Source organism: Neovison vison, chromosome X, assembly GCF_020171115.1.
Source record: "Neovison vison isolate M4711 chromosome X, ASM_NN_V1, whole genome shotgun sequence".
In the NCBI taxonomy this organism is placed as follows: Eukaryota; Metazoa; Chordata; class Mammalia; order Carnivora; family Mustelidae; genus Neogale; species Neogale vison.
In genome coordinates, this window is record NC_058105.1 from 114,518,571 (window position 1) to 114,543,802 (window position 25,232).

At 35.9% G+C, this 25,232-nt stretch overlaps 1 protein-coding gene across 5 annotated transcripts in view; it reads right to left on the reverse strand.

The window, feature by feature from the left end:
- CNKSR2 (connector enhancer of kinase suppressor of Ras 2) overlaps window positions 1-25,232 on the reverse strand; it is a 284,336-nt gene that overhangs the window by 82,897 nt on the left and 176,207 nt on the right. For 3 of the 5 annotated variants that reach the window (XM_044235204.1, XM_044235202.1, XM_044235205.1), the window contains 3 exons: window positions 23,407-23,618; window positions 5,379-5,468; window positions 3,646-3,860 (listed from right to left, as the gene is read on the reverse strand). In XM_044235204.1, the coding sequence (XP_044091139.1) occupies window positions 3,646-3,860; window positions 5,379-5,468; window positions 23,407-23,618 (517 nt within the window). The remainder of the gene's footprint in view (window positions 1-3,645; window positions 3,861-5,378; window positions 5,469-23,406; window positions 23,619-25,232) is intronic. The other 2 variants (XM_044235203.1, XM_044235201.1) reach the window with 1 other exon arrangement.

The following is a 25,232-nucleotide window of genomic DNA, read 5'->3' on the forward strand; positions in this document are numbered from 1 at the left end:
TATATACACATTTCTGCTATAATTGCTAAGAGGAATGAATCAAACAGTGAAAGCAAACTGTATTTGCCTTGCTTTGTGTATTTTTATTGGGCTGCTTTCCAAAACAGACCAATGGGGATTTTAGCCTAGGTCTGTTTATGGGGAACCTCACTTCCCCTCCCCCCACATCCATAATATAGTTTTTTGGTAAACTGTTCAAAGGATATTTAATGTTGATATAATACTGTTATTAAATTCAACTAAATTTTGTCTAAATGTGAACTCAGACCACAGGGAGCTAGTATATTGCAAGAAAGATAACAGCCTATGAAACTCAGGACTCAATCTTCAGAGTTTTCTTCCACTGAAGTCTTAGTCCATTTAAATTAGCTGTGTGATCCAAAGGAATAATTGGTAAGAATGTTTAGTGGTTCATCATGAAGGTGATTAAATATTGATATTGATCTTGTGTTTTGGAACAATTTAATATAAGGAAAAATCCTTTAATTTTTAAACTAGGGGTGCATAAACAGATTAAAAAGCAAAGAATTCTTGTGAAATATAAGAAACAATCATTTAAGCATATGTTGTTTTGTCTCCAAGGTCCAGACAATTTTAACTATAATACTCCATAGTCTGAACAATATATTATGCCAAAGAACTACTTGTGCTTTATAACAGCAGCAGATCTATATGTTTTTCTGAACTTAATGAAAAATAGTAACAGAGCAAAAGAGAAATCTGGGTGCAAGTTTATCCAGATACCGAAAATGTTCTTAAAATCAACATATGAAGGCACATGCTTCTTAAAGTCAAGTTTTTTCAAAATTCATGCAGTTAGTCATTAAAGCATGAATTCATTTGTGTAAGGAATGCCTACCATGCATAGAGAAGCAGGGTAGAGTGCAAAGACCACTCAAGTAGGTGATCTGGGTTCTAGTCCTTACTCTCACACTTTTTTTGCAACACAGCTCTGCGTAAATCACTTCACCTTTCTGAGTTTGAGTTTTGTCATTTGCCAAGATGGTTGTTGTGAGGTGTGAAGGACAATCAGTGCGGAAGCTCCCTTGATACCTGTGAAGATGTTAAATAAGTGCAAGGCTTAAAAGGTCCTCAAGGATCTTAGAGCCAAGTGAAACCCCGTTTTCTCTTTGTGAATATTGGCTATAGGCATTTGAACATTGGTTAGGCATGTACTTTAGGGCTAACAATTATTTAGCTTCCTTTATTTTTTAAAAAAAGATTTTATTTATTTATTTGACAGACAGAGATCACAAGTAGGCAGAGAGGCAGGCTGAGAGAGAGAATGAAGGAAGCAGGCTCCCTGCTGAGCAGAGAGCCTGATACAGGATTCGATCCCAGGACCCTGAGATCATAACCTGAGCCGAAGGCAGAGGCGCAACCCACTGAGCCACCCAGGTGCTCCCATTTAGCTTCCTTTAAACCAGAGAATAGAGTTAGAAAGTGTCAAGCCTTCTACTCTAGGATTAGCGGTCAGTGTTACATGGGAGGACTCTCCCCAGCCCCGACAACTAATGATATTCCTTACTGTATGCACTTCCTCTGTCAAAAGCTGAGATAAATATCATCTATCTGGGAAATGCCTTCTTACAGACTCAGGTCACATAATACAAATAGGGAGCAAAAGTAGACTGGTTTCTTTCTTAGAATAATCTAGAAGTGAAGCTACTGGACTTGGTTCTTGATACATGTAATGAAATAATAAACTTCAGGAAAGTAGTAACAATTTATACTCCTCTACAATACTCAATCCTCAAGATATTCCTCATTACCAGTTTGATTCACCATTTACTCTCTTCCATAAATTAATAACTCAAATCCACAAGATTCATCTGTTTTCCTTCCTCCTACAGTCTACTCCTGTCCAGATGTGCTTGACAAGATGGCAAAGGCTGAGTGTTTAAATGTGCCTTCAATGGCTTACTTCTCCTATTAGGATAAATCCAAACCCTTTAATAGTTTATATGCTCTGGGTGAAGTGGTTTCTTCCTCCTTCTGCAGCGCACGACCAACCTCCCTCACAAACAGACCACCTGTCCCTTATGTTTAGGTCTTTGTTTGCACAACATTACTTATGACTGGAGTACCAGATTCTAGAGGGAGCTCAGTATTCAGACAGAATTTCTGACTAGTGACAGCAAAATTGGTCCCCTTCATACAGCTAAGAGTACTGATTTCAGACTGACTACAAAATGACTATGGCAAATACAATCATTTGATTTGTCAGTCACTTAGGGGAGCAGGTTTTGATTATGGGCACTATCTCTTAGAGAGAAGAGGCTTGGGGGGGGGTAGAGAATGAGGACCTAGAAGAGCTCATTGCTCTCCGACTTCCACCCAAATAAATGGAAATATTTTTCTACACTCTAGTTTTATGAGAGAGTTTTAGAATAGCTAAGCAGAAGATTTAAAATAATGGCACAGAAAAGTAACTCAAATAGGAGCTATTTATCTTTCATACCTTGTATACCTAGATGGTACACCTTCTACTGCATTGACAGATTAAGCATTTTGATACTGTGATCCAAATTACTTTAAAACTTGCAATCCGTGTTTTTCAAGGGCTCCTAGTAAGATGCTATAGTTCCACTGGCACAAAAAATTCCCTTTTAACCAAAATGGTGTACAATGGGTTGATTTTGTCAATTGAATGTTCTGGCTAACAATATTCTCAACCTCCACACTGTCACTATCCTAGTTTCTCATCATCTGCCTGGCCTGGGCGTAATGGCTCCAACTTTGATCTCAGACCTCTTGCTCAGTACTCCTCAACATAGAGATCCAATAGGCCAGTCTCATCATTTGAGTTCCCAGCTCAAAATTCTTCAATAGTTCTTCTTCTTCTTCTTTTTTTTTTTTATCACTGCTAGAAATAGCCTAAGTACTTGATTATAAAACTCCTGATCTAACTGTGGCCTACCTCTCTAGGCCCATCTACTACCCCTTCCCCACATGCTTTCCCTCAATTTTTAATGAACTGGTCACTCTGAGCAACAGGAAGCTCCTGGAACATACCAAATTCTCACACATTTGGGGCGTACTTCCATATATCTTCCCATGCTACTCATCTTCCCTCTTCACCCAAATACTCCCCATTCTAAGCCTTTTCTCACTTCCCCAGAAAGCTAAGTTCCTCCTTCTCCCATGTTCCTCCTATACTTCTTACACCTACCCATTACAACAATCAATTTCCATTGGAATCCTTGGTGTGTCTTTCTCTCCATATAATAATGTGCTATCTATGTATTCTCATGTTTACTTCAGGCACCAGGCTCCAAGTCTAGCACATAAAAGATGCTCATGAATACATTAAAAATCCTATCTTTAATGTTGAATTTTATAGCTATCTACTTACTATTTATTATTATAGGTGATTAATCACCTAATTATTATTCTCCATCAATTCTGAGCATATTATTTCATTAAAAAATCGAACCTGCTATAACATATGAGCTCACTGAATATATGACCTGAAGAACAAATCAATAAGCCATCAAGGTTTTTAAAAACATTTCTACACTTAGGATCTTTTATGAAAATCTGGCAATAGGATAAAGATAAGCAATCTGGACTTTGCCCAAAAGAGTCATTTGGCCCAGGTTCCTAATAGAAGCTATCGCACAGAGTCTTTGAAATTTTACTTACATGGTATAGTGTGGTCTCTGGCACAGGCGTGCCCATGATGTCCTGTCTCAGAGCGTCCATTTGCAAACTAGGTAGCAATGAATAGTGAGTCGGGCTATTACTCTTATCGCTCTTCTTTTTAGACTTCTTCCCTGTGTCTTTTTTGCTGTTTCTCTGAAACATGTACTCTTCTTGAGCAATTTTTTCATTGCTCATGTATCGAAGTAGAGAGTTTTCTATATAAAAAGAGAAATACACCAATATAAATATGCAAATATACCAAATTTATCACTCTTCCCTGATTGTGCTATTAGATTTCATTTCTGAAATGTAACTTGATTTAATTTATAAAATACCTATGTAGTAAAAACATAGAGCATCATAATCATTTGGGATCATAGGGCAATAAGAAATGGCCTACAGATTATTTATCTCTGGACCAACTATATGACAATCACTGTAAAACTTGAATCAGAAATTCTGGGTGTGCGGCTCATAAAATTTTTAACAAGTTCCCTAGGGAGATCCTGCCAAAAATCGATGACAAACAGTGACCTATAACAGACTAGCATCCTTGGAGAACTTAAAACCCATATTCTGAACCAAGAATCAGGAAACTTAATTCATAGAATCTATGCTTAAACTGACAGCCATCACTTAGAATTTCATAAAGCATTTTCCCCCAATATATCATCATCATATGAAGTCTCAAAACAATGACTCAGTAATAGCATATATTTTCTCTTTTTACTTTTTTCTTGATTAATTCTATAACACAAATGAAGTCAGAAACTAAAATTTGGAAAATGGAATGAATACTTAGATGTAAAGGAAGCTGTCAATATTCCTGTATTTACCAACATTTTCTGAAATGTTCACTCCATGAAATAACTGTTAACTAGACTAATGAAGCAGATATTCATGCTTGCTTATCCCTGTGTGGTAAATTCAGCATATCAGCTAGAAGTAACAGGCAAGTGGGTTAAATATATTATGAAGGAAGCTTATGAGCTGAGGCCCTATGAATAGTTTTTTGCTTTACTTTTTATCTATAACTTTATGGCTCTCTGTTTCAGAAAGCAGAAGTAGTTCACCATATCCACAGCTGGTCGAGTCCCATTTAGTAGTGAGACTTCCAGTGGCTCTCTTTACTGCTCACATCAACAGCAGGATAAGTGAACATAAAAACTTACTTTTGTAGATACTTCATATGTAGCCCACCCCCAAGTAAGAAGATAACCCTGAACAACAAACAGAAGAGAAAAAAAAGCAAAGTGTTTTTTTTTTCCGTTTCTATATGGTTTTCATTAGTCACTGGCCCAGTTTCCATTAGCTTTATTCATGTACGTCAATACCCATTTTAAGATTGTACTAATTCAAAAGTAGTGAGGTTGCATTGCGGACTAATGGGGACTGATCACAAACTCTTCCTATTCTTTGAACTTAATTCTTTTATGCAGTTTCACACTTCTGACCTTGTTTTCCAAATAGTGACTTTGACATAACAATCCGATTTTTATTTTTTTTTATACTGTACTTATCTGCCCTGAATCCCTTAAGAGATATTCAGAGAAGATATCTATTTAATAACATATTAAGATAGTCAAACGTTGGTCTGAGTTGGTTTGGGTGTATCATCAAATCAACGAGAGAATGAAGTTTTCCACTGAAGCCATAACAACCTATTTAAAGAACATTTAAATTTGCTTTTTGTTCCAACACCCCAGCCTACACTGAAATTCTAGAACACTTACCTCTTCTACTATCTCTCTTCATCTTATTTGGATCTTCATAGTCCCCCACCCAATTATATTCCACTGGCATAGATATAGGTCGTAGCTTGCCTAAACACAGAGAACAAAATTCACATCACATTGTTTTTCTTCCCCATGTCCGCTCATACTTAACACTGATTTTTAGCTATAGTCTGCAAAACACACTCACTCATATGCAACGTTATGGTTGGCATTTGTGTAGATGAAAAATGTGTGTTTTGAGCCAGAAGGTGAAACTGCCTGTGGCAACGGGCCAGGTGATAATGCAATCTTAAGGCATCCTTTTATAAATAATAAAGAACAGCCTAGGTTTGCTCTCTTAGGAGCCCCAGACTTTAAGGGTATGGTCCTTTACAAAGAGTATCACTATTTTAGGGATTTCACTTTCTCTTCAGTCACTGGTTCTCTGCCTTATTCCCCAATGCCCAAGTGTCTATATCTTGATAGCCGGTCTCCAAGATAGTAGCCCCCTGTGTTTAACGCGCCTGCAAGGATATTAACCTGCTGTGGCTGTTGGAATGCTACAATGCTGACTTCCCATCTCCACTGCCTCCTAACTCCTGTCACAATATATTTTGGATTTATCACCATGCTTCAGCAATATGGCTGGATTCCCGTTTATGGCCTATATAGCTGGGCCTGCCCCACCCTCAAGCATCTCTTATGCTATTGTAAATAATTCTAGATTCCAGATCCAAGTAATCACTGCATTGGCTGGCCTGTCCTGTTTCCCTCTGTCTGTAGTCTTACTAAATAACATTTTACTTTAGCAAGCAGAACTCATGATATAGACTTCAAGTATAACTTTTTGGTGAGGCTCCAGTTTATTATTTTTGATCAACTTGAAATTCCTGAAGCACAAAAGAGCCTAAGAATATAATAAAAATGTTTAAAAAGCACACCTAGCACAATGCCTGGCATACAATAACTGCTCAATAAATTTTAAATGAATGAAAAGCCAAGACTCACATGGGGCTGGATCATAATAATGATGATTATGATGCACGTGATAATAGTACTAAACATATATATATATGTCATTTACCATATTCCAAAAACTGTCTAAGGGTTTTATAAGTATTAAATTGTTCAATCCTCATAGTTATGAGAAATAGACTATCATTACCCTCATTTTACCGATGAAGAAACTGAGATAGGTAATGTAACTGGCCCAAGGACACACAGTTGGGAAGTGTGTAGTACCAGGGTTGAAACCCAGGCATTTAAACACTACTTCTGCCGTAATTCGTGGTGACTTCAATATTCATCCTCCAATATTTTGGTTTATCAGTTTCTTGAGGTTCTCTCCTCTACCCACTCCTGTGGTTATATGCTTAACCCGTTAACTGCAAAGGTTGTAATCCTTTCTAGCATCCCATTTTTCAACTACAGTCTTCTTTTTTTTTTCTCAAAGATTTTATCTATTCATCTGACAGACAGAGATCACAGGTAGGCAGAGAGGCAGGCAGAGAGAGAGGAGGAAGCAGGCCCCCCACTAAGCAGAGAGCCCTATGCGGGGCTCGATCCCAGGACCCTGGGATCATGACCTGAGCCGAAGGCAGAGGCTTAACCCACTGAGCCACCCAGGCGCCCCCAGTCTTCTTTTTTTAAATTTATTTTTTATTTTCATCATAACAGTATTCATTATTTTTGCACCACACCTAGTGCTCCATGCAATCCGTGCCCTCTATAATACCCACCACCTGGTACCCTGACCTCCCACCCCCCGCCCCTTCAAAACCCTCAGATTGTTTTTCAGAGTCCATAGCCAACTACAGTCTTCTGTATACAGGGTTCTGCAATCCCTGCAGAACCCTAAGTCCAAATATCCTCCTCCTTAATCTACTGACCCTCCCACCTTCTAAGACCTCTCAGTCACTATATACCTCTTCATTTCCTTCCTTGCCCAGGTAAATTTCATGATCAATTACTATGATCAGTCCATGTATTTAAAAAATTCCATTAGGAGACTTTTAATTCTGTTCCTAAGGAAGGAAGATGTAACCTTATGGTTTTATACTATGTACAATGATAGAGTTTACATAGTGTATTTTGCTAAGCTCTTTGAAAGTCTAGGATGAACTGGATATGATAAAATTATTAATGAGCCAAAAAATGTAGTGTTTATTTAAAAGTGGTTTCCTTTCAAGGTGTGCAAACAACTTTAAAAACAATCACCTAAGATTCCAAAATTCTCATAGAGCAGATCTCTGCATTTTTATAAAGGGAGAGCTTTGGGAGAGCTGATGCAGGTGCATATATCCTGCCCTCCCAGAGTTAGGTAAAACTTTTGAGAAAGGTTCAGTTCTGTCATGTCTATTCAACTGCTTGGCAGAATCAATCTTCCATATTTTCAATGTTTTGAATTCTGTGTTTCCAAAATTCCTACAACTTATTTCTTTAAAATCTGGTTTTTAAAGTAAAGTCCATTTCAGCATATGTGTACTGAATTAACAGCCCTAACACTGTTTCTACCTGTCACCAAGAAAATCCTTTGGAAAGTGAACAACCCAATAAATAAGTCTATATGTTATTATATGCATATATAAAGTATTTTGATATTTTTCAAAGAATTGATTGGTTGTTTGGAGTCAAATATATATGCACAAAACCAAGAAGAAACATGCTTCATGCATAGAATATGAAAGAAACAACTGTATCTGTTGTATTTCAGGTCATCTTCTCTGAGAGTCTCAAGGAGCTAAGTCATTGAGACATATAATTAAGCCCTTGATATGCCTGGTTATATTATTAACCATAGGAGAAAAACTTTTCAAAAGAGTAAACACTGATTTTCTGGTGATTTTTTAGTAGAGTATTCTGTATATTGCCAACATAAAATTGAGAAAAAGGTATTGAATAAAACAAAAAACTGAGATCAAAACCTTAATTAAAATTCACCTTTGGGGGTGCCTGGGTGGCTCAGTCATTAAGCATCTGCCTTCAGCTCAGGTCATGATCCCAGGGTCCTAGGATTGAGTTCTGCATTGGGCTCCCTGCTAGGCCAGAAGCCTGCTTCTTCCTCTCTCCCACTTCCTCGCTTATATTCCCTCTCTCACTCTCTCTCATGCAATAAATGAATAAAATCTTTAAAATAAAATAAAATAAAATTCACTTTTGGAGGACATCAGTCTTTTGCTTTTTATTAGTTATAAAGCTCTGAATTTAGCAATGCCAAGTAAAAATAATCATTTTTAAAAGTATTATTTGTTTGGTTATAAGAAATAATGTTGCTTATAAGTATTACTGCTTTTATAAATTTTTTTATTGTGCTGAAATATTGAAACAGACTTAATAAAAAAGAATGAGGAAATGCTCATATAAACAGCAGTGCTTGGCAAAATGAAAAAATAGAGAATGGCTTAAATTATTCCTAATTCCAAATACAGAGATCTTTGATTGCAACATGGAAGTGTTTGCCACTGCAAGTAATTGTAATTACACAAAATAGTAAAGTATAAATGGAAAAAGAAATTTATGGTTTGTTGCTGCAGTACCACTGGTCAAAAGAAAGAAGAGTAGTATAAGCATTATTTTAGTTTTAAGTCAAATGTATACTATTATTAATATATGCAAAGTATTTTTATGTTTGTAATTACTTTTTTTTATTAAATTGATTTATTTTCAGAAAAACAGTATTCATTATTTTTTCACCACACCCAGTGCTCCATGCAATCCGTGCCCTCTATAATACCCACCACCTGGTACCCCAACCTCCCACCCCCCGCCCCTTCAAACCCCTTATTAAGTACATTTGACTCACTCCTTATGGAAATGTACATACACCAATAATAAATCTCTGAAAAATAATCTGAAACATTTTAAGACATCTCTTTAGGTAGTGACACTTGTATTTACTAATTCATGATGAAAATTAATAATAGTAGTTAAGAATACAGTAAAAAAATAAAGAGCCCTATTATAAATTTTGCTGACCACTTTCTCTTAAAATTTTTTATCCTTCCAAGCATAAAATATTTATTAATTGTACAGTATATTTGACACCCTACCATAAGCCTTGTGATATCTCCGTGCTACAGCCTCACAGTTTACACTATTTTGTTACTTGCTTGTCATATCTGTTGCACAACTGGAGATTTCTAACTTGGATTTCCATAGAGGCAGGAATTGTGCACTGTATTTCTTACTGTATTCTAATAAATGTAGAGTTGAAAGACAATTATTTTTGGATTTTATTTGAATTTTATTTTGAAATTAATGGCAAGTAGTTTTTTATTCTGAACTATATTTAGCTGTAACTAAACACAAATAGAACACAAATAGAACACTAAATATAATTTTAAGAATACTGACAATGAGGGCTGCCTGGGTGGCTCAGTCATTTTAGTGTCTAACTCTGTTTCAGCTCAGGTCATGGTCTCAGTATCGTAACTTGCACCAGGCTCCATGCTCAGCAGGACGTCTGCTTGAGATTTCTTTCCCATTCTACTCCTTCCCCAACTTGTGCCCTCTCTCTCTAAAATACATAAAAATAAATAAATAAAATCTTTTAAAAAAAAGAATACTGATGAAGGAGTACTTTGTAATGATCTAAAGTACTGGTTTTTAAATGAAATTGCTACATTTTAGTATTACTGCATAGACTTGCTTGAAAATAAACTGACATTTCCCTTAGATAAGAAAGCATATTTGGTGCTATTGCAAATGTTACACTGGCCTTTGGCAGAGCTAAGTGCTCACTCTTCTGGGCTCTTTCATAGTGTTTTTGGTATATATATTATGATACTGTATTGTATCTTTCTGTTAAAGGTTTTTCTATCTTTTGTCAGAAACTGGGTCTTAGGTATCTTTGTTATGAGTGCTCCTGGCAAAGATACTGACCCACAGCAGGTAATGATTAAAATTTTTTGAATGCTTGAATGGAAGGATACTAACATTAGGGATAACCCAAATTATTGAGCCCTTCACTGGATCCTAGTCCCTCTTACTTACTCTTACTTACTTACTTACTTACTTACTATCTCTTGTGCAATGTTTGCTTCTTTCTCCTGGAGCATCAGTTTTTCCCTCTCTACCAAATGGTTCCAATTAGCAAATAAACATGCTGTAATTTCTCCAATCTTCAAAAAAAAAAAAAAAAAACCAAAAACACCTCCTCCCTTCACCAGCAAACTACCACTCAACTACCACCTCATTTCTCTGCTCTCCTTTACAGAAAAACTCCTAGAATATAAAACTCATTTACGTTCTCATTCTCTAATTCCTCACCCTTTTTTCTAGCTTTACTGAGGTATGACTGACAAGTAAGAATTTTATATATTAAGGCTTACACATGATTTTTAAGGTGTGCAACATGATGTTTTAATGTACATATACATTGTGTACATTGTGAAGTGATGGCCACAATCCAGTTAACACATCCTTCACCTCACATGGTTACCATTTGTATGTGTGGGTATGTGTGGTAAGAACACTTGAGATCTACTCTCAAAATTCAAGTATAAAAATGGAAAACAGTATTGAGGTTCCTCAAAACAAAACAAAGCAAAACAAAACACAGAGCTACCATATGATTCCCCAACCCTACTTTTGGGTATATATCCAAAGAAAATAAAATCAGTATCTCAAAGAGATCTATGCACTCCCATATTCACTGTAACATTAGTCATAATAGCTAAGACATGGAAACAATCTAAGTGCCCATTAATGGATGAGTGGCTAAAGAAAATGTGGTATATGTATACAACAGAGTATTATTCAGCCACAAAAGTTGGAAATCCTACATTTGTGATAACATGGATGAATCTAAAGGACATCATGCTAAATGAAATAAGCCAGACATAGAAAGACATAATGTAGCATCCCACTTTATGTGGAATCTCCTCCTTTCTCTTTCTTGGACCTTCTCAGATTAGGCTCTTGCCCCCAAAACTATACCAAAACCATTACTGTCAAGTTCACTAGCACCTTCATGTTGCTAAAATCAAAAGACAATTCTTAGAACCTTTGACTTTTTTGACCTATCTGTAGCATTTGATGCACAGAATTATTCCCTTCTTTGTAACATTTTCTTCATCTGACACAGGACTCTGTCCTCCTCTGGTTTTCCTCTCCTCTTCTGCTAAATTCACATACACCCTTGAAAGCTAAGTGAAAATGTCATTTCTTCATGGATGCTCTCCTTGGCCTCTTATTCTAGGCTGGGTTTCTCTGTATTTGTTCTCATTTTCTGTTGTAGTTTTTCTTCATAGCATGCCATTTATAGTCAAATAAGTATTTATTAAATTAGTTGCTTGAATTCTGGCCCTCTTCTAGAATGTAAATTTCACAAGAGAATTTCTCTGTTGTTTACTGTGGTATCTCCAGCACATAGCACATGACCTTAAACACAGTAACTATTCAATATTTAGTGACTGATTACTTGTTAAGCAAGTAAACAGGAGTCCTTCCTCACACCCTGGACTGAAAACTGTCCAAGCTATGCCATTAATTTTTATTTTCATAGTTTCCTTCTCCTTCCTTCCTGTTAACTTTCCAGTCCCCTCCCCCTCATTTTTCCTTCCTTTTCCTTCCCTCCTTCCCTCCCTTCCTTCCAATGTAGTATGTCAACCTGACTGACTGCCTTCATTTCTAACAAATCAAGCCTTAGAGAGTGGTTTGGTAATACATCAGAATAGGAGTCCAGGGGCACCTGGGTGGCTTAGTTCGTTGAGCATCTGACTTCAGCTCAGGTCATGATCTCGGGGTCCTGAGATCAAGCCCCATGTTGGGCTCCCTGCTCATCAGGAAGTCTGCTCCTCCTTCTTGCCTGGCCCTCCCCCAACTCATGCATATGCTCTCTCTCTCTCAAATAAATAAATAAAATCTAAAAAACAAACCAAAAAAAACACCAAACCAACAAACTAGGGGTCCTGCCTCCTGATATGTGGAAACATTCCTGTAATAGGCTACCCATGATATCTGTTGAAATACTACTGAATTGCTGCCTTTTTCAATTGTATTTATCCCCCCTTTTTAATTCTTTTCTCAGACATGCTTAAATCATTAAATTTCAAGGTGATAAACAGCACCTGAGAAACAATATTATCTCTTACAGTTGAAAAAAAGACTGCAGAGAAATCTGACATGCCCTTTAATGCTCACAAAAAAGCTTTCTCTAGAGTCTAAGGAGAAAAGATATATACATATACACATACATATACACATCTGTTCTGAATATTTTAACCAATATTTTCATGAAAATGAGTGTAGTAAGGAATGTTAAGCTACAAGCATGCCACATATACCCATCAAACTCCCCACATACCAGACAGAAAAATTACTTTCAGATGGTTGACTGCATTTCTAGGAAAACATCCCGAGGTAATTTAAGGTAGACAATAACACATTTAAAGAGGAATAACACGGAACTGAATGGAAAGTCAGTAATTTTTTAAGAATAAAAGCAACATATCTGGATCTAATAAAATAAGTAAAAACAGGCACTTTGATCTTTAGGGCCATATTTTTTGAATTTCATTTTTGGATAAAAGAGCTTGGGAAAAAGTTGGGTTGTAAACATTGTAATGTGATGATTATTTAAGTACTGGCTTTAAAACCTCATAATAATCTGAATCAAATATAAATCTAATTACTATTAACTTGAAATCTTTTCAGTTTCATTAATGGAGAACAAAAACAATTAAAATCTCATTTCAAAGAATAAACTACATCTTGTTTTTAAATTTTCCTATTGCTTTCTAAAAGTGATCTAGATTTTAAATGGGGAGTAATATAGAAGTTACTGAAGGAGAAAATTTTGAACTGTATCAAAAATTATACGGGACTTCTAACACTTGATTTCAAGGCTAATTATATTTTGAATAAGATTATCTTTTGTAACAATTCTACCAAGAGAACAACTGCGCAGTACACATTGGAGTCTGGAAAGACAGGTTTTCCTAAGTTGAAACGTTCACCACTGTGCATAGAGTCACTTCTACCTTAGAGGGGTGTGAGGACTAGGAAAGATTCAGATGGTTTAAGTACTGTTTAAGTGGCAAAAGACTTCTGGGTCCTCCTCTGATGGCTCTGGTGGGTAAGAAAAAATGAGCTATGCTAAAATACCATTGCCCCATGCTGTGCTCAGCATTAATACAGTTGTGGACAAGAAAGATGACATGAGTATGGAAATGTTACTTGGTTAGAAACATCCAATTTTCAAGTTAACCACAAATTAAAGCCCTCTTTTATTTTATTTTTTTTCATAGTTTCAAGTTTTTGTTTAAATTCTGGTTAGTTAACATACAGTGTAATGTCAGTCACTCTATTTTACCAAAAAAAAAAAAAAATCTTAGTAAAGCAGTATCTTGAAAATCTCATCAACATCAGGGAAAGAGTCCCCTTTTCTCATGAACAGTAAAAAAGACAATGATTAAGACCACCAATTGAAGACTCTCTTTTGAAATACACAGAATGATAGCTTGTAATAACTTTATAATTCCTTTCACATAATTTCCCGTTTGGGATTACATCAGTCAGTACAACTGGCAAGAAAGGGAGGGATGAAAAACTTAAGACACACCAAAGTTAATTCGTCAGGATTTCACCAGTAGTTAGTGTTGGAGTCAGCCCACAAATACACTTCCAACTTCCTATCCCAGTGCTCTCCTTGCTACATCACATTGCCTTGGTATGAATTCAAGACCACTGCATTACACAAAAATCCAATTCTTTTATCCTCAAAAATAATTCAATGACATGTATGATGACTGCTTTTGTTTACGTGTCCTTCCACCCAGTATGCAACTCTTGCAAAAAATTCTTAAAAGCTATGTGAAGAGCTAATGGAGGATTAGAACATAAACTGTGGATGTAGCTTTGTATTTGCTGTCCATCACCTTAACAAAGATGGAAAATACATTGCTTTGGCATGATGTGTCAACTTGTAAGCTGAGAGACTTACAAAAGAATGTTGGGTTTTCATATGTATACTTTTAAATGCTTCTGTATTGCCTTAATTATTTGCTCTAATGTCTCCAGTCTTTAAGGTAACCAACGTACAATTTTTAGTTATCTCTTATTTAACAAGATTTGACATAACACTTGACATTTTCTACCTCCTCCCCTCTCTCCTGCCCAAAGGATCTATATCCTCCATGATTTCTGGCAAACTCTTTTGCAGCGATACCAGTAATTCTACAAGGAACCTGGAGTACAGAACACCATGCACTGATCTTTCCAGTTAGTATTTACGACTTGAGTTTGGACAAGTAATAATTTATTATTTGAGTTTGGACATTTAAGATTTACTCTAGAAAATGGCTTTTCTGCAAGATAAAACTGAAGATGACATTCAATACACCGTTTGCTGGGGTAGACTTTGACTTAAGAGCAGAGGCTTTTCCAGGGGCACTTGGGTGACTCAATCAGTTAAACACCCACCGGGCTCTTGATTTCGGCTCCAGTCAAGATCTCAGGGTTGTGAGATTGAGCCTCATGTCAGGCTCTGTGCTGGGCATGGAGCCTGCTTCAGATTCCCCATCCCCAACCCCCAAAAAGAATAGAGGTCTTTCCAAATCCTTACCTATTAAGTCAGATGTTTGTAAGTTAAAACATAAAGGAATTTTTATCATTGGTCTTTAAGAGGAGCTACCAAAGTCCATTATTTTAGCATTACCCAAAATGTATTCCATCAAACCTTCCATTGGGAGGTTAGTAAGTATTTTGTGACCAAAACAAAAAAAGATTCAATGTACAAATACATTAGGGAAACAATAAGCAACCTAAATTCAAGAAGACCTTCAAAGCCTTTAAGTATGCTTACACACACTTATTAATTGCCAAGAAAGGGATAAAATACTCAGAGGTCTCCAGTCATATTTAACCAGAAAACTTCATTGTTTTGCAAACATCCTCTTTCAGAACTAGAGATCTGAAGGACATATTTGGGGAAATGATGGATCCTTAATCCACACTGTGATGTGAAAGCTAACATTAACCACTCTTAAATTTTACCTAGCTACGATTTACTACAGTTTTTCCCCCCCATAGGATAAAATGCGTTTTGATTTCAACGAGGGAATATGGGTCCCCTCCTGCTCCAGGGAATGTCACAATTGGATTTTCTATTGTAGAGTAGGACAGGTCATCCCAGACACTCACAACATTATATTACTTTTGCCCAGAGACTATGTTAATGGTGAGTAGATGTAAGTCTCTTCTCAGGGCAATAATTTCAGAGATTCTTTGAATTAAAAAAAAAAAAAGCAATTGGCCCTGCATCATACAAGGGCTCTTTGATTTTCTAGTCATACATATCTGCTTCTGTACTAAATCTGTCTGTAGCTGATTCTTCTTAAGTTAGCTAAGGGTTTCTCAAAAGCAGCATTCTTGACATTGTGGACTGGATCATTCTTTATTGCTGAGAACTGTCGTGCTCTTTGTAGGATATGTACTAGTATTCTGGGCCTCTACCCACTACATGCCAGTACCTTTCCACCCGCAGTTATGACAACTACAAACACTCCCCCAACCCCGCAAAATTACAAATGTACCCTGGAGGGCAATACTGACCCCAGCTGAGAATCCCTGAGTTAGGCAGGCTCTTTCTATTCTTGGCTTCCCATTTTGTCTTTAAGGGAAGCACTATTTCACCTAGTTCATATTTTTCTGTTGATGAATTCATTTTAAGAGTTACTTTTTTCCCTCAGGCAGTTGCATCAGTTTTGTTCACTTGGTTTGCTGATTTTTCTATTCTACCCACATATTGATACTCTGGAATTTAGAGGAGAGGGGGTGAGGGAATGGGTGAGCCTGGTGGTGGGTATTAAGGAGGACACATATTGCATGGAGCCCTGGGTGTGGTGCATAAACAATGAATCTTGGAACATTAAAAAAAATAAAATGAAGATAATAAATAAGTAAATAAAAACTAAAAAAAAAGAGTTCCTTTTTCTTCATCTTACTATTTTATTCATTATCTAGCACTTTAATTTGTCCAAGCTGACTGTTTTCTTGCCTGGTTTCATTTTTTTGGAAGTCTCCAACTATTTTATTTATTTTAATATTATTTTTGCTCTCCTTTTCCTCCCTAGCAATTAAACTTTAAAAAAGGTGTGGGGTCTGAACCATTCTGAGAATTCTGATGCTGTGAGGTTTTATTTAGGCCTTTCTGCCCAGAGTATGAGCTACTGGTTTCCATAATGGAACTTAAAAGAAGATTTGGATCAGGGCAGTTTTTAGTATTACTACCTATTTGAATGTTCTTCCTTCTGCTTTTCAAAACCAAACCAAAACAAACATAATGAATCTGTTCATATTTCTTTTAATTGTTATGATTTAAATGGCTGGTTAGTGGGTAGGGAGAGAGACCAAACAAAGGGAATATTTCCAGCCCTTTTGTCCTTTATTAAATCCCTCCACAGGGAGAGGATGGATTGTTAATTTGATCTATAGGCACTTGACAATTTTTGGAACATTTTCATTTATGAGAAGGAACAATTCATTATGCCATTTAGGCACTATTTCTTGAGCACTTTCCATGCAGCAAGAATAGTACCAAGTACTAGACATACATTATCTCATTTAACCCTCATAAAAACACAAGTAATCCTGCCATCTCATTTTACAGATAAGGAAGAAAACACATATTGATGTAAGGCTCAAGTTCAAGGTCAATCAGTTATTAAAGGCCAACCTGTGATACCAAGTTCTGATCTATCTGACTTTAAATTCATGCTCTGCTATTTCTATCAGTAAAATTGCACAAATTAGGAAAAAGTACCTTCTCTCACTGATTATTCTGATCCTTACATTAGGAGCAGACACGTTTCCATTTCTCTCAAAACAATTGCTGAACTACTTTTCTATCCATTACCTGGTCCCTTATCACCATCAGCCTGATGTTCAAAATTATTTTGTGAAGCTAATCAACATGCAGTCTTTATGAACTGTATTAAGTAAGTCCAAAGGAATAACAATTCCTGTGGGTATAGTATACATCTCATATTTCTACATTTTTGATTCACTCATTTCTATTTCTATGGTTAGTTCTTTGGAAGTGGTACATTTTACTTGAACAAAGATGTTTTCTGTGGTTAGAATCACAATTTCTTTTTTTTTCTAGCATAGATGATGAGTGACAGCTGAACTTTAACCTGATTAGTTAGACAATTTATATTTAAAAAAATCACAGGAAAGAGAGAAGGCTTATATTCAGAAATAAGGAAGTATGAATGTATTGTGTATATGTAATCCTTTAAGAAAAGTTTTAAACAGGGGCGCCTGGGTGGCTCAGAGGGTTAAAGCCTCTGCCTTTGGCTCAGGTCATGATCCCAGGGTTCTGGGATCAAGCCCTGCATCGGGCTCTCTCCTTGGTGGGGGAGCCTGCTTCCTCCTCTCTCTCTCTGCCTGCCTCTCTCCCTACTTGTGATCTCTCTCTGTCGAATAAATAAATAAAATCTTTTAAAAAAAAAGAAAAGTTTTAAACGGTGCTATTAATTATAATTTAGCTGACTAAAAGGTAGAATGACGTTGTAAGACAAAGACAATGTTGAAGTATGATAAGAGACTCTGGAACCCATGGATCATTTCCTCTCCTCACACCAACAGAACAGTCCATAGTGTCACTGCCCATAGGTTCTTCACCATGTTGGTTTAAGTCATTTCAAGCCATTAGCTGTTCATGTGGATAAATGGCACATGGTAGTTTTCTCTTGTCCCAACTACTCGAGTGGAAAATGTTCAGTTATAATGTTATAGAAATTAATTTTCCTCAGTGCACAATGTGTGAAAATAACATTGATGAGGAACGTTTCTAAAATAACAGCTCTGCACTCATTCCTGTGTTTTTTGTGAGGTCCTGGATTCTCAATAAATCAGAAAAGTCTAGATTCCTTCAAACCACTACTATTATGTGATATTATTGTAAAAAAATATGTGTTCTTCCTATTCTTATAAAATATGACCACTCCACAGCCATAAAGGGACTCATGGCTGTGTGTCCCTTTACACACAGGGACACACAGCCATGTGTGTATCTACCTTTTAGCCGGTTTCTATGCATGGAATTGTGGTCTGATGGAAAGGCAAGGGCAAAGAGTCTGTGAACAGCAAAAAGGAAAGCTGATAGGGCACATTATCATTCTGAAAAGTTGCCAAGCAACTGATCTCATCAAATTCAAACCTTTACCTTTGAAGCATGAGCAGATGAGACCAAATAGTTTAAGGGATTTAATGCTGTCTTCTTTTCCCCCTCTTCTAACATTTACATTAAAGTTACTTACTTAAAAAACTGCACTGTTTATTCACCCCATCTAATTCTTCTAAGAGTTTAAAGTGGTTGATACTATTATTATTATTTATGTATTGAGATATTTAAGTTCTTTTGGTCCCCCCCAGGCTGTATTGAGGTATAAATAAAAATTGCTTATTTAACTTGTACAACGTGATGATTTGATATACAGAGAATTATGAAACTATGACTACAATCAATCTATTTTAACACATTCATCACCTCACGGAGTTATCTTTTTTTCTGTGAGGTGAGAATACTTAACATGTATTCTCTTAGCAGCACTGAAGTTTCTATGCAACAGTGGCAACAATGAGACTAAATATACGGGACACTTTCCAGGCAACTTACAATGCATTGCCATGAAATTCTCACAAAAAGTCTATGAGACAGGTACTATCATCTTCATTTAACAAAGGAGAAAATTGAGACCAACATCCCTAAGCTCACACTAGAGTAATTAGATAAAAGACAGGATTACCAAGTAGGGCTGATGCCACAGTGCTAGTAACCACTGAGTAGGCTGCTTCCCCCACTCCGTGTTTCCAGAAATTAGTCTCATCTATCTTTTTAAGAAAGTAGAACCCATTTTATGTTCTTGGATTTAAAAAGGACATAACACATTGTTGCTAATTTTACCCTTCAATTCAGCTACCTTTTCCTAAGGTCTGTCAGGGCCATGTCTATGTAAAAACCTATTTACTCTAATGCCTATAAATATAAAACAACACATACGAGACCATACAGAATCAGACCTATTTCTGCTTGCTTGAAATCAAATGCTTGAATTTGGAAGGAAATTCAATGTCTGGAAATTATTTCTCTACAATTTAGCAAATTACTTTCATCACATCTAGCTAGCTAGTACCACTGGTAGAGTCCCAAATATGCATGGGTACTTAATCTCAGCTCTACTACTTACTAGTTGGGTAAGTTGGGTAAATTATTTAATCCATCAGTAGGATTCTAGTAGCACCTGCTTCATTGGGTTGAGAGGATTAAATGGGTCAATGCCTTTGAAATGCTTAACACAGTGCCTGGCATATATAAAAGCTCACAGGCATTACTGACATTTCTAGAAGGGCCATCTGTTGTCTATCAATATTATACTTGTCTGATAGTTTAGGGTAAATAATAGTTCTTTTAACTTACTCTTAGCAACAACTAGTGGGTCTATGATATAAAATGAGAAACTTGCCTAAAAATATATATTTTAAAGTCCACAGTTAGGATATTTTCAGGTATTTTTCTTTACATGTGTGTTTCTTTGTCACTGTGTCCAAAAGCAGAGCTTCCCTAAATATTCTTGTTTAAATATCTAACTTTAAAATATGAATGTACTAAGGTGATATGACAAGAATATACACATTTAACCAAAAACACATAAAAAGTACTGAATCATGTTTCTCCTTTGTTTTTCAAAATCCTATCTATACTCTTATAATCTTAACTCTAAACCTCTTGGAACAAACATGTAATCTGGAGAGTTATTAGGAGAGAATGACGGCTAAGCTCCTATATAAGATAAGGGTATTTGTGACTAAGAAGTAAGTTGACTACTGTAAGCCCAAATAACTTCCTCATTACATTTCAAGGCATCACACAAGGATTAAAATGTTAAATTATTGTCATTTACAGAAAATATAAAACATGAACATTTTTGTACTTTAGGTTTTTTGTAATATATTTTGACAGAATTATATATTTTTTCTCTTTATTTTTTTAGAGATTTATTTATTTGAGAAAGAGAGAGAGAGGGGGGGAGCGAGCAAGCAAGAGTAGGGGATGGGACAAAGAGAAAGGGAGAAGCAAACTCCCCGCTGAGCGTGAAGCCTGATTCAGGGCTTGATCCCAGGACCCTGAGATCATGACCTGTGCTGAAACCAAGAGTCAGATGCTTAAATGCCTAAGGCACCCACTCACCCCTATTATCATTATTTTTTAAATATAGGGAAATAATGTCACACTTGGGAGTCTATGAAATGGGAATGCTTTATAGATTAAATAAAGAAGTAATCAATAATTGCTTATCAAGTTTTTTTTAAAATATTTTATTCATTTATTTGACAGACAGAGATCACAAGTAGGCAGAGAGGCAGGCAGAGAGAGAGAGAGAGGAGGAAGCAGGCTCCCCGCCAAGCAGGGAGCCCGATGCGGGACTCGATCCCAGGACCCCGAGATCATGACCTGAGCTGAAGGCAGCGGCCTAACCCACTGAGCCACCCAGGCGCCCCTGCTTATCAAGTTTTGAAATAATTTATATTGGGACCATTAGGTTCTGGGATGAAAGATTTATACAAATCCTCAGATCTCAGACTGAGGTTTGAGAGATTATCAGGTATTTGGTGGGATAACTAACATTTAGAAACCCTAGAAGATGACTACTTATTTAAAACTCAGCCCAAATGCGGCTTTTAGGTATGTGACTTCCTGAGAAGACTCTGGGGCTTCAGCAACTAGGCTAGTGTACTACTTTGTTCACATATTCCTACTTACCTAAAGTTATTACAATGCATCTCCTTATTTGTGTCTTCCCTCTAGGTTATGACTGCCTTCCAGGGAAAATTTATGTTTTATTCACCTTTGAACCCCCAGTGACTGGGTGATTTTATGTACACAACAAATATTTGCTGAATGAATTTAGAAATGAATTAATCTTTGGGAAAATTAAGGACACAAATTCATGTGTGTGACAGGCAGAATTTATAAGTTATGATCTGATTTTAAAAAGGTTTTAATACATTAAACTGCTAGAAAATCTTCGCTGAAGCATCTGTAAGTATTTCCACTGAAGGTTCAGATTATATTTCATGTTCAAAAGTTAAAAAAAAAAACCTTCCAGGATCAAAAGTAAAATAACTTTATTTTTAAAAAACCTCCTACCCCTTTTTTAAGCACACATACATATATATTTCTTTTCTTCCAAGTTGTTTATAAAAATCTATCATATTGGGGACCTGGATGGCACAGTGGATAAAGTGACTGACTATTGGTTTCAGCTTAGGTCATGATTTCAGGGTCAGGAGATTGAGCCCTGCCCTATGTCAGGCTCCCTGCTTGGAGCAGAGTCTACTTGAGACTCTTCCTTCCTCTCCCTCTTCCCCTCCCCTCTGTGCTCTCTCTCCCTCTATCAAATAAATCAATCTTTACAAAATATATATCTATAGGATATCTTAATTTTCTAAAACTTAAACAGCATTTTGTTTTATTGGGAGAGAGAGGATTTGTGGAACATGATGACACTAGGTGATTTAAAACTGCAGTCTGAAGAGACTAACAATCAAAGCCATTCAAGTGAGAATTAGTAACAATTTTTTACAAAGCTATCAGCAATCAACTTCATCTGGTGACTAGAATTTTCCCTTAAACATTCTTATCTACTTCAAAATAAGTAGAAGAGAGCCAAAATAATTCTAAGAGATAAAAAAAGACTTGATATACATTTTTGCCTATCCAATAACAGGTAGTCAATAAGTACTTGTGGAATGAATGAATAAAAATAAAGATCTTATGTGATAAAGCAAGGGTAGGGATAACAAAGATGGTAGGCTTCTATACTGCTCTGTACTGCAGAAGTTTACAATATAATAGGGGAGAAAAGTGAGGGTGCAAATACCTTCCAATTATGACAGTTTAAGAAAAGTACCCACAGAATAGTATGAGGAGCTATGTTCAAAAAATCATTACTTATTATGATTTAAAAAAGCACATGGACAGAGAATAACACAAGGTAAGTATGGTTCCCATTGTTTAGGACCATTTGGGGCAAAACTTCTCATACATAATTATTACTAAAGAGCTGTAAGGAAATCAGGCACATGTAGTAAGTAAGGTAAATGATGACCAATCATTTGGAACCACAGGAGGGAGACATATGGCCATAGTGGACAAGTAAGGAGGGCAAGTGGAAAAAACCCCTAAAGACAACTGTCCTACTCAGCTCCAGCTGATCATCTGTACTAATCAGCAAGAATACTGTCTTTCCCATTTTCTATGCTCCTCACTAAAAATGATCAGTTTGAAAACTGGAAAAGGAGGAGCACAGTGTTTCAATTAAATCCTTTCACTCTTGCGGTAGGATAATAGCTTTACTACTTTAACTTTAGGCAAATTCATAGGCAAATCTTTCACATACAATGTATCAATTTAAAGTACACGTGACTGCATTACTTTCTTGGTCTCTTGGTCTTGGGCCATGCATAGGAAAAACAGAAGTCAAAGATGAAAAATCCTAGGGATTTGGTAACTCTAAGGTCATCTCTGACTTAAATACAGTGTGTGTTTCCTATTTAGAATCTACTTCCACTCAAATTTTCCAACTTCTTAAAAAAACACAAAAACTGTGGTAAGATTTTCCCCCAGAAAGTTTATCTAAAGATTTTATTTAATCCCTGAGGAATAAGGAGTCAATTTTATATAAGTCAAGTTAATAGGAGCAATTGGCTTTTAAAAAAAGGAAAATTCAATTATTCCAATTTGACGATATCTGACATAACAAAAATTACATGTGATTCAAGGTGTCCTTAAGTCATTAATGAGTTAAAATGCTACCTACTGTTCTTACCTATCTTTGGAAAATTTTGAATAATTTTTAATATCACACTTACACTGTTGAGATTCCATTTAGAAGCACATGACAGACATAGATCAATTATAAAGATTCAAAAGCTATCAAGTAAATCAAGGAGTTTCATAACCCAAAAGTCTATGAAAAGAAATAGAGGTTCTCATGTGAGACATGTTCTCCTGTCAATGTAAGAAAAGAACTCTTACCATAAGTCGGGGTGCTTTCTCGTCTTCCTTGACTACTTGATCTTCCTTTTTCATATTCATAGCAATATAAGACAGTATCTTCCTCAACAATATTAAACCTCTTTCTATATTCCTGATCCAGAAATGAATTTGGTGATTCAGATCCCTTATGCACTGGCTTGCCAACCATATGTCCTCTAAGGTCTTCACAAGGAAGGTTTCCTTTTTCATCCCTAAAGAAAAGTAAAGGAGAAGGATATAGGAAAGTGTTAGGGTGGTAAAATGGCAGAGAGGGTCTAAAACAGTTTATAATATCCTTCTCATACAATATATCTTCTGATTTTTTTTAAACTTTCTTTGAGGCTTAAAGTGTAATTTTTAACTATACCTATATTGCAGGAAAATAAATGCTGAGGATCAGAGAGGTTAAACAACTTGCCTAAAGGTCACACAGCTAATAAATGACAATGCTGGACATGAATCCTGGATCTTCTAACTCCTGCTCTAGTTCATTTTCACTGTGCTATGTCATACAAAGGAAATCATGTCAGCACATAAATTACTTTTGGCACTCAAGATAGTAGGTATAATTTTAACGATGCTACCAATATAGCTTTCTTGTGCCAGTTTAACTAACTGATGTACAGTAGTATTTGCACTGCTTAAAAACAAGAATGTGTTTAAGAACTACCACCTTTGTAAGGACATTTGCAGCCTTAAGAACCAAATTAGCATTCTGTGAACTGGCATCATAAGAATTTCAAACAGCTTGTTATTAATTTAAAATAAACCTTATTGAATAGAATGACTTTCAACATCTAAAATCTATGTATCTTATTTAATATCAAAAACACACATTCATAGAACTAATTCTAAATGGAAAATTCAAAATTTCATTGCAAATCAGCAACACTTCTTGTGGAGAGAACACAGAGAAACCTGACAAAATATGGAATTTAAGATGATGGCAAATTGATTTTCTATAGGATTCTAAAAAAGAAAAGTCTAATCATTTATGGGATCCCTAAAACTGTTACTCACATACAGTATTAATTTACACAGCCCAGGCAATTGGGCCTCTAATGAGTGGAATTTTGGTAGAAATACTCCACTTAGGATGGGTTAAATTGAACCTTGTTTATTTTATGATGTGTTTCACTATGACAGCTATGAAGTCTTTGTTAGAAAAGCCTGTCTTCTAGAACACGACTATGATTGTAAATGCAATGTTTCTTCCCTTGCAGATCATTAATTTTATTTCCTCCTACTTCTTAATTGCTTCCAGTTCTACCCTCAGTGTCATGAATGCTATCAAACCAGAGAAAAATTTAATTTTATGTTAAGTGCTAAGACTGAAAACTTAAATCAACAGATTAGCTAAATTATAAAGAGACAGATAAAAAGAACACAATTTTAATTGACATTATGTCTTATAAAATGGTGATGAGCTTATAAATCAATTCTAAAATATGAATTACAGTTCAGCAAGAATATTATACTTCTATACTTCCATACGAGGGCATACTATGCTTTTGTAGGTGTATGCAAATGTCTAGATTAGGTCTGTCCAAATGAAGAGAGCTACATTCCTAGTATTTGAAATATATTGAAAGTAGTAAATAACATTCTCAAGACTGATTGAATCAGCAAGCTGTCTCATGTATTTAACACATCACAAGTTAAGACTGCCATTTACATTGCTATTCACTCTTTTATTTTTTAAATTAAAAATATTGCCTATTGCTAGATTGCAACTGGACAGCTAGTTCTCAGGCAACATGAAGAAAACAAATATAAAATCCAGGCAGAATTTCATTTTCAGCAAGCTAAAAATTTTTCCTGAATAA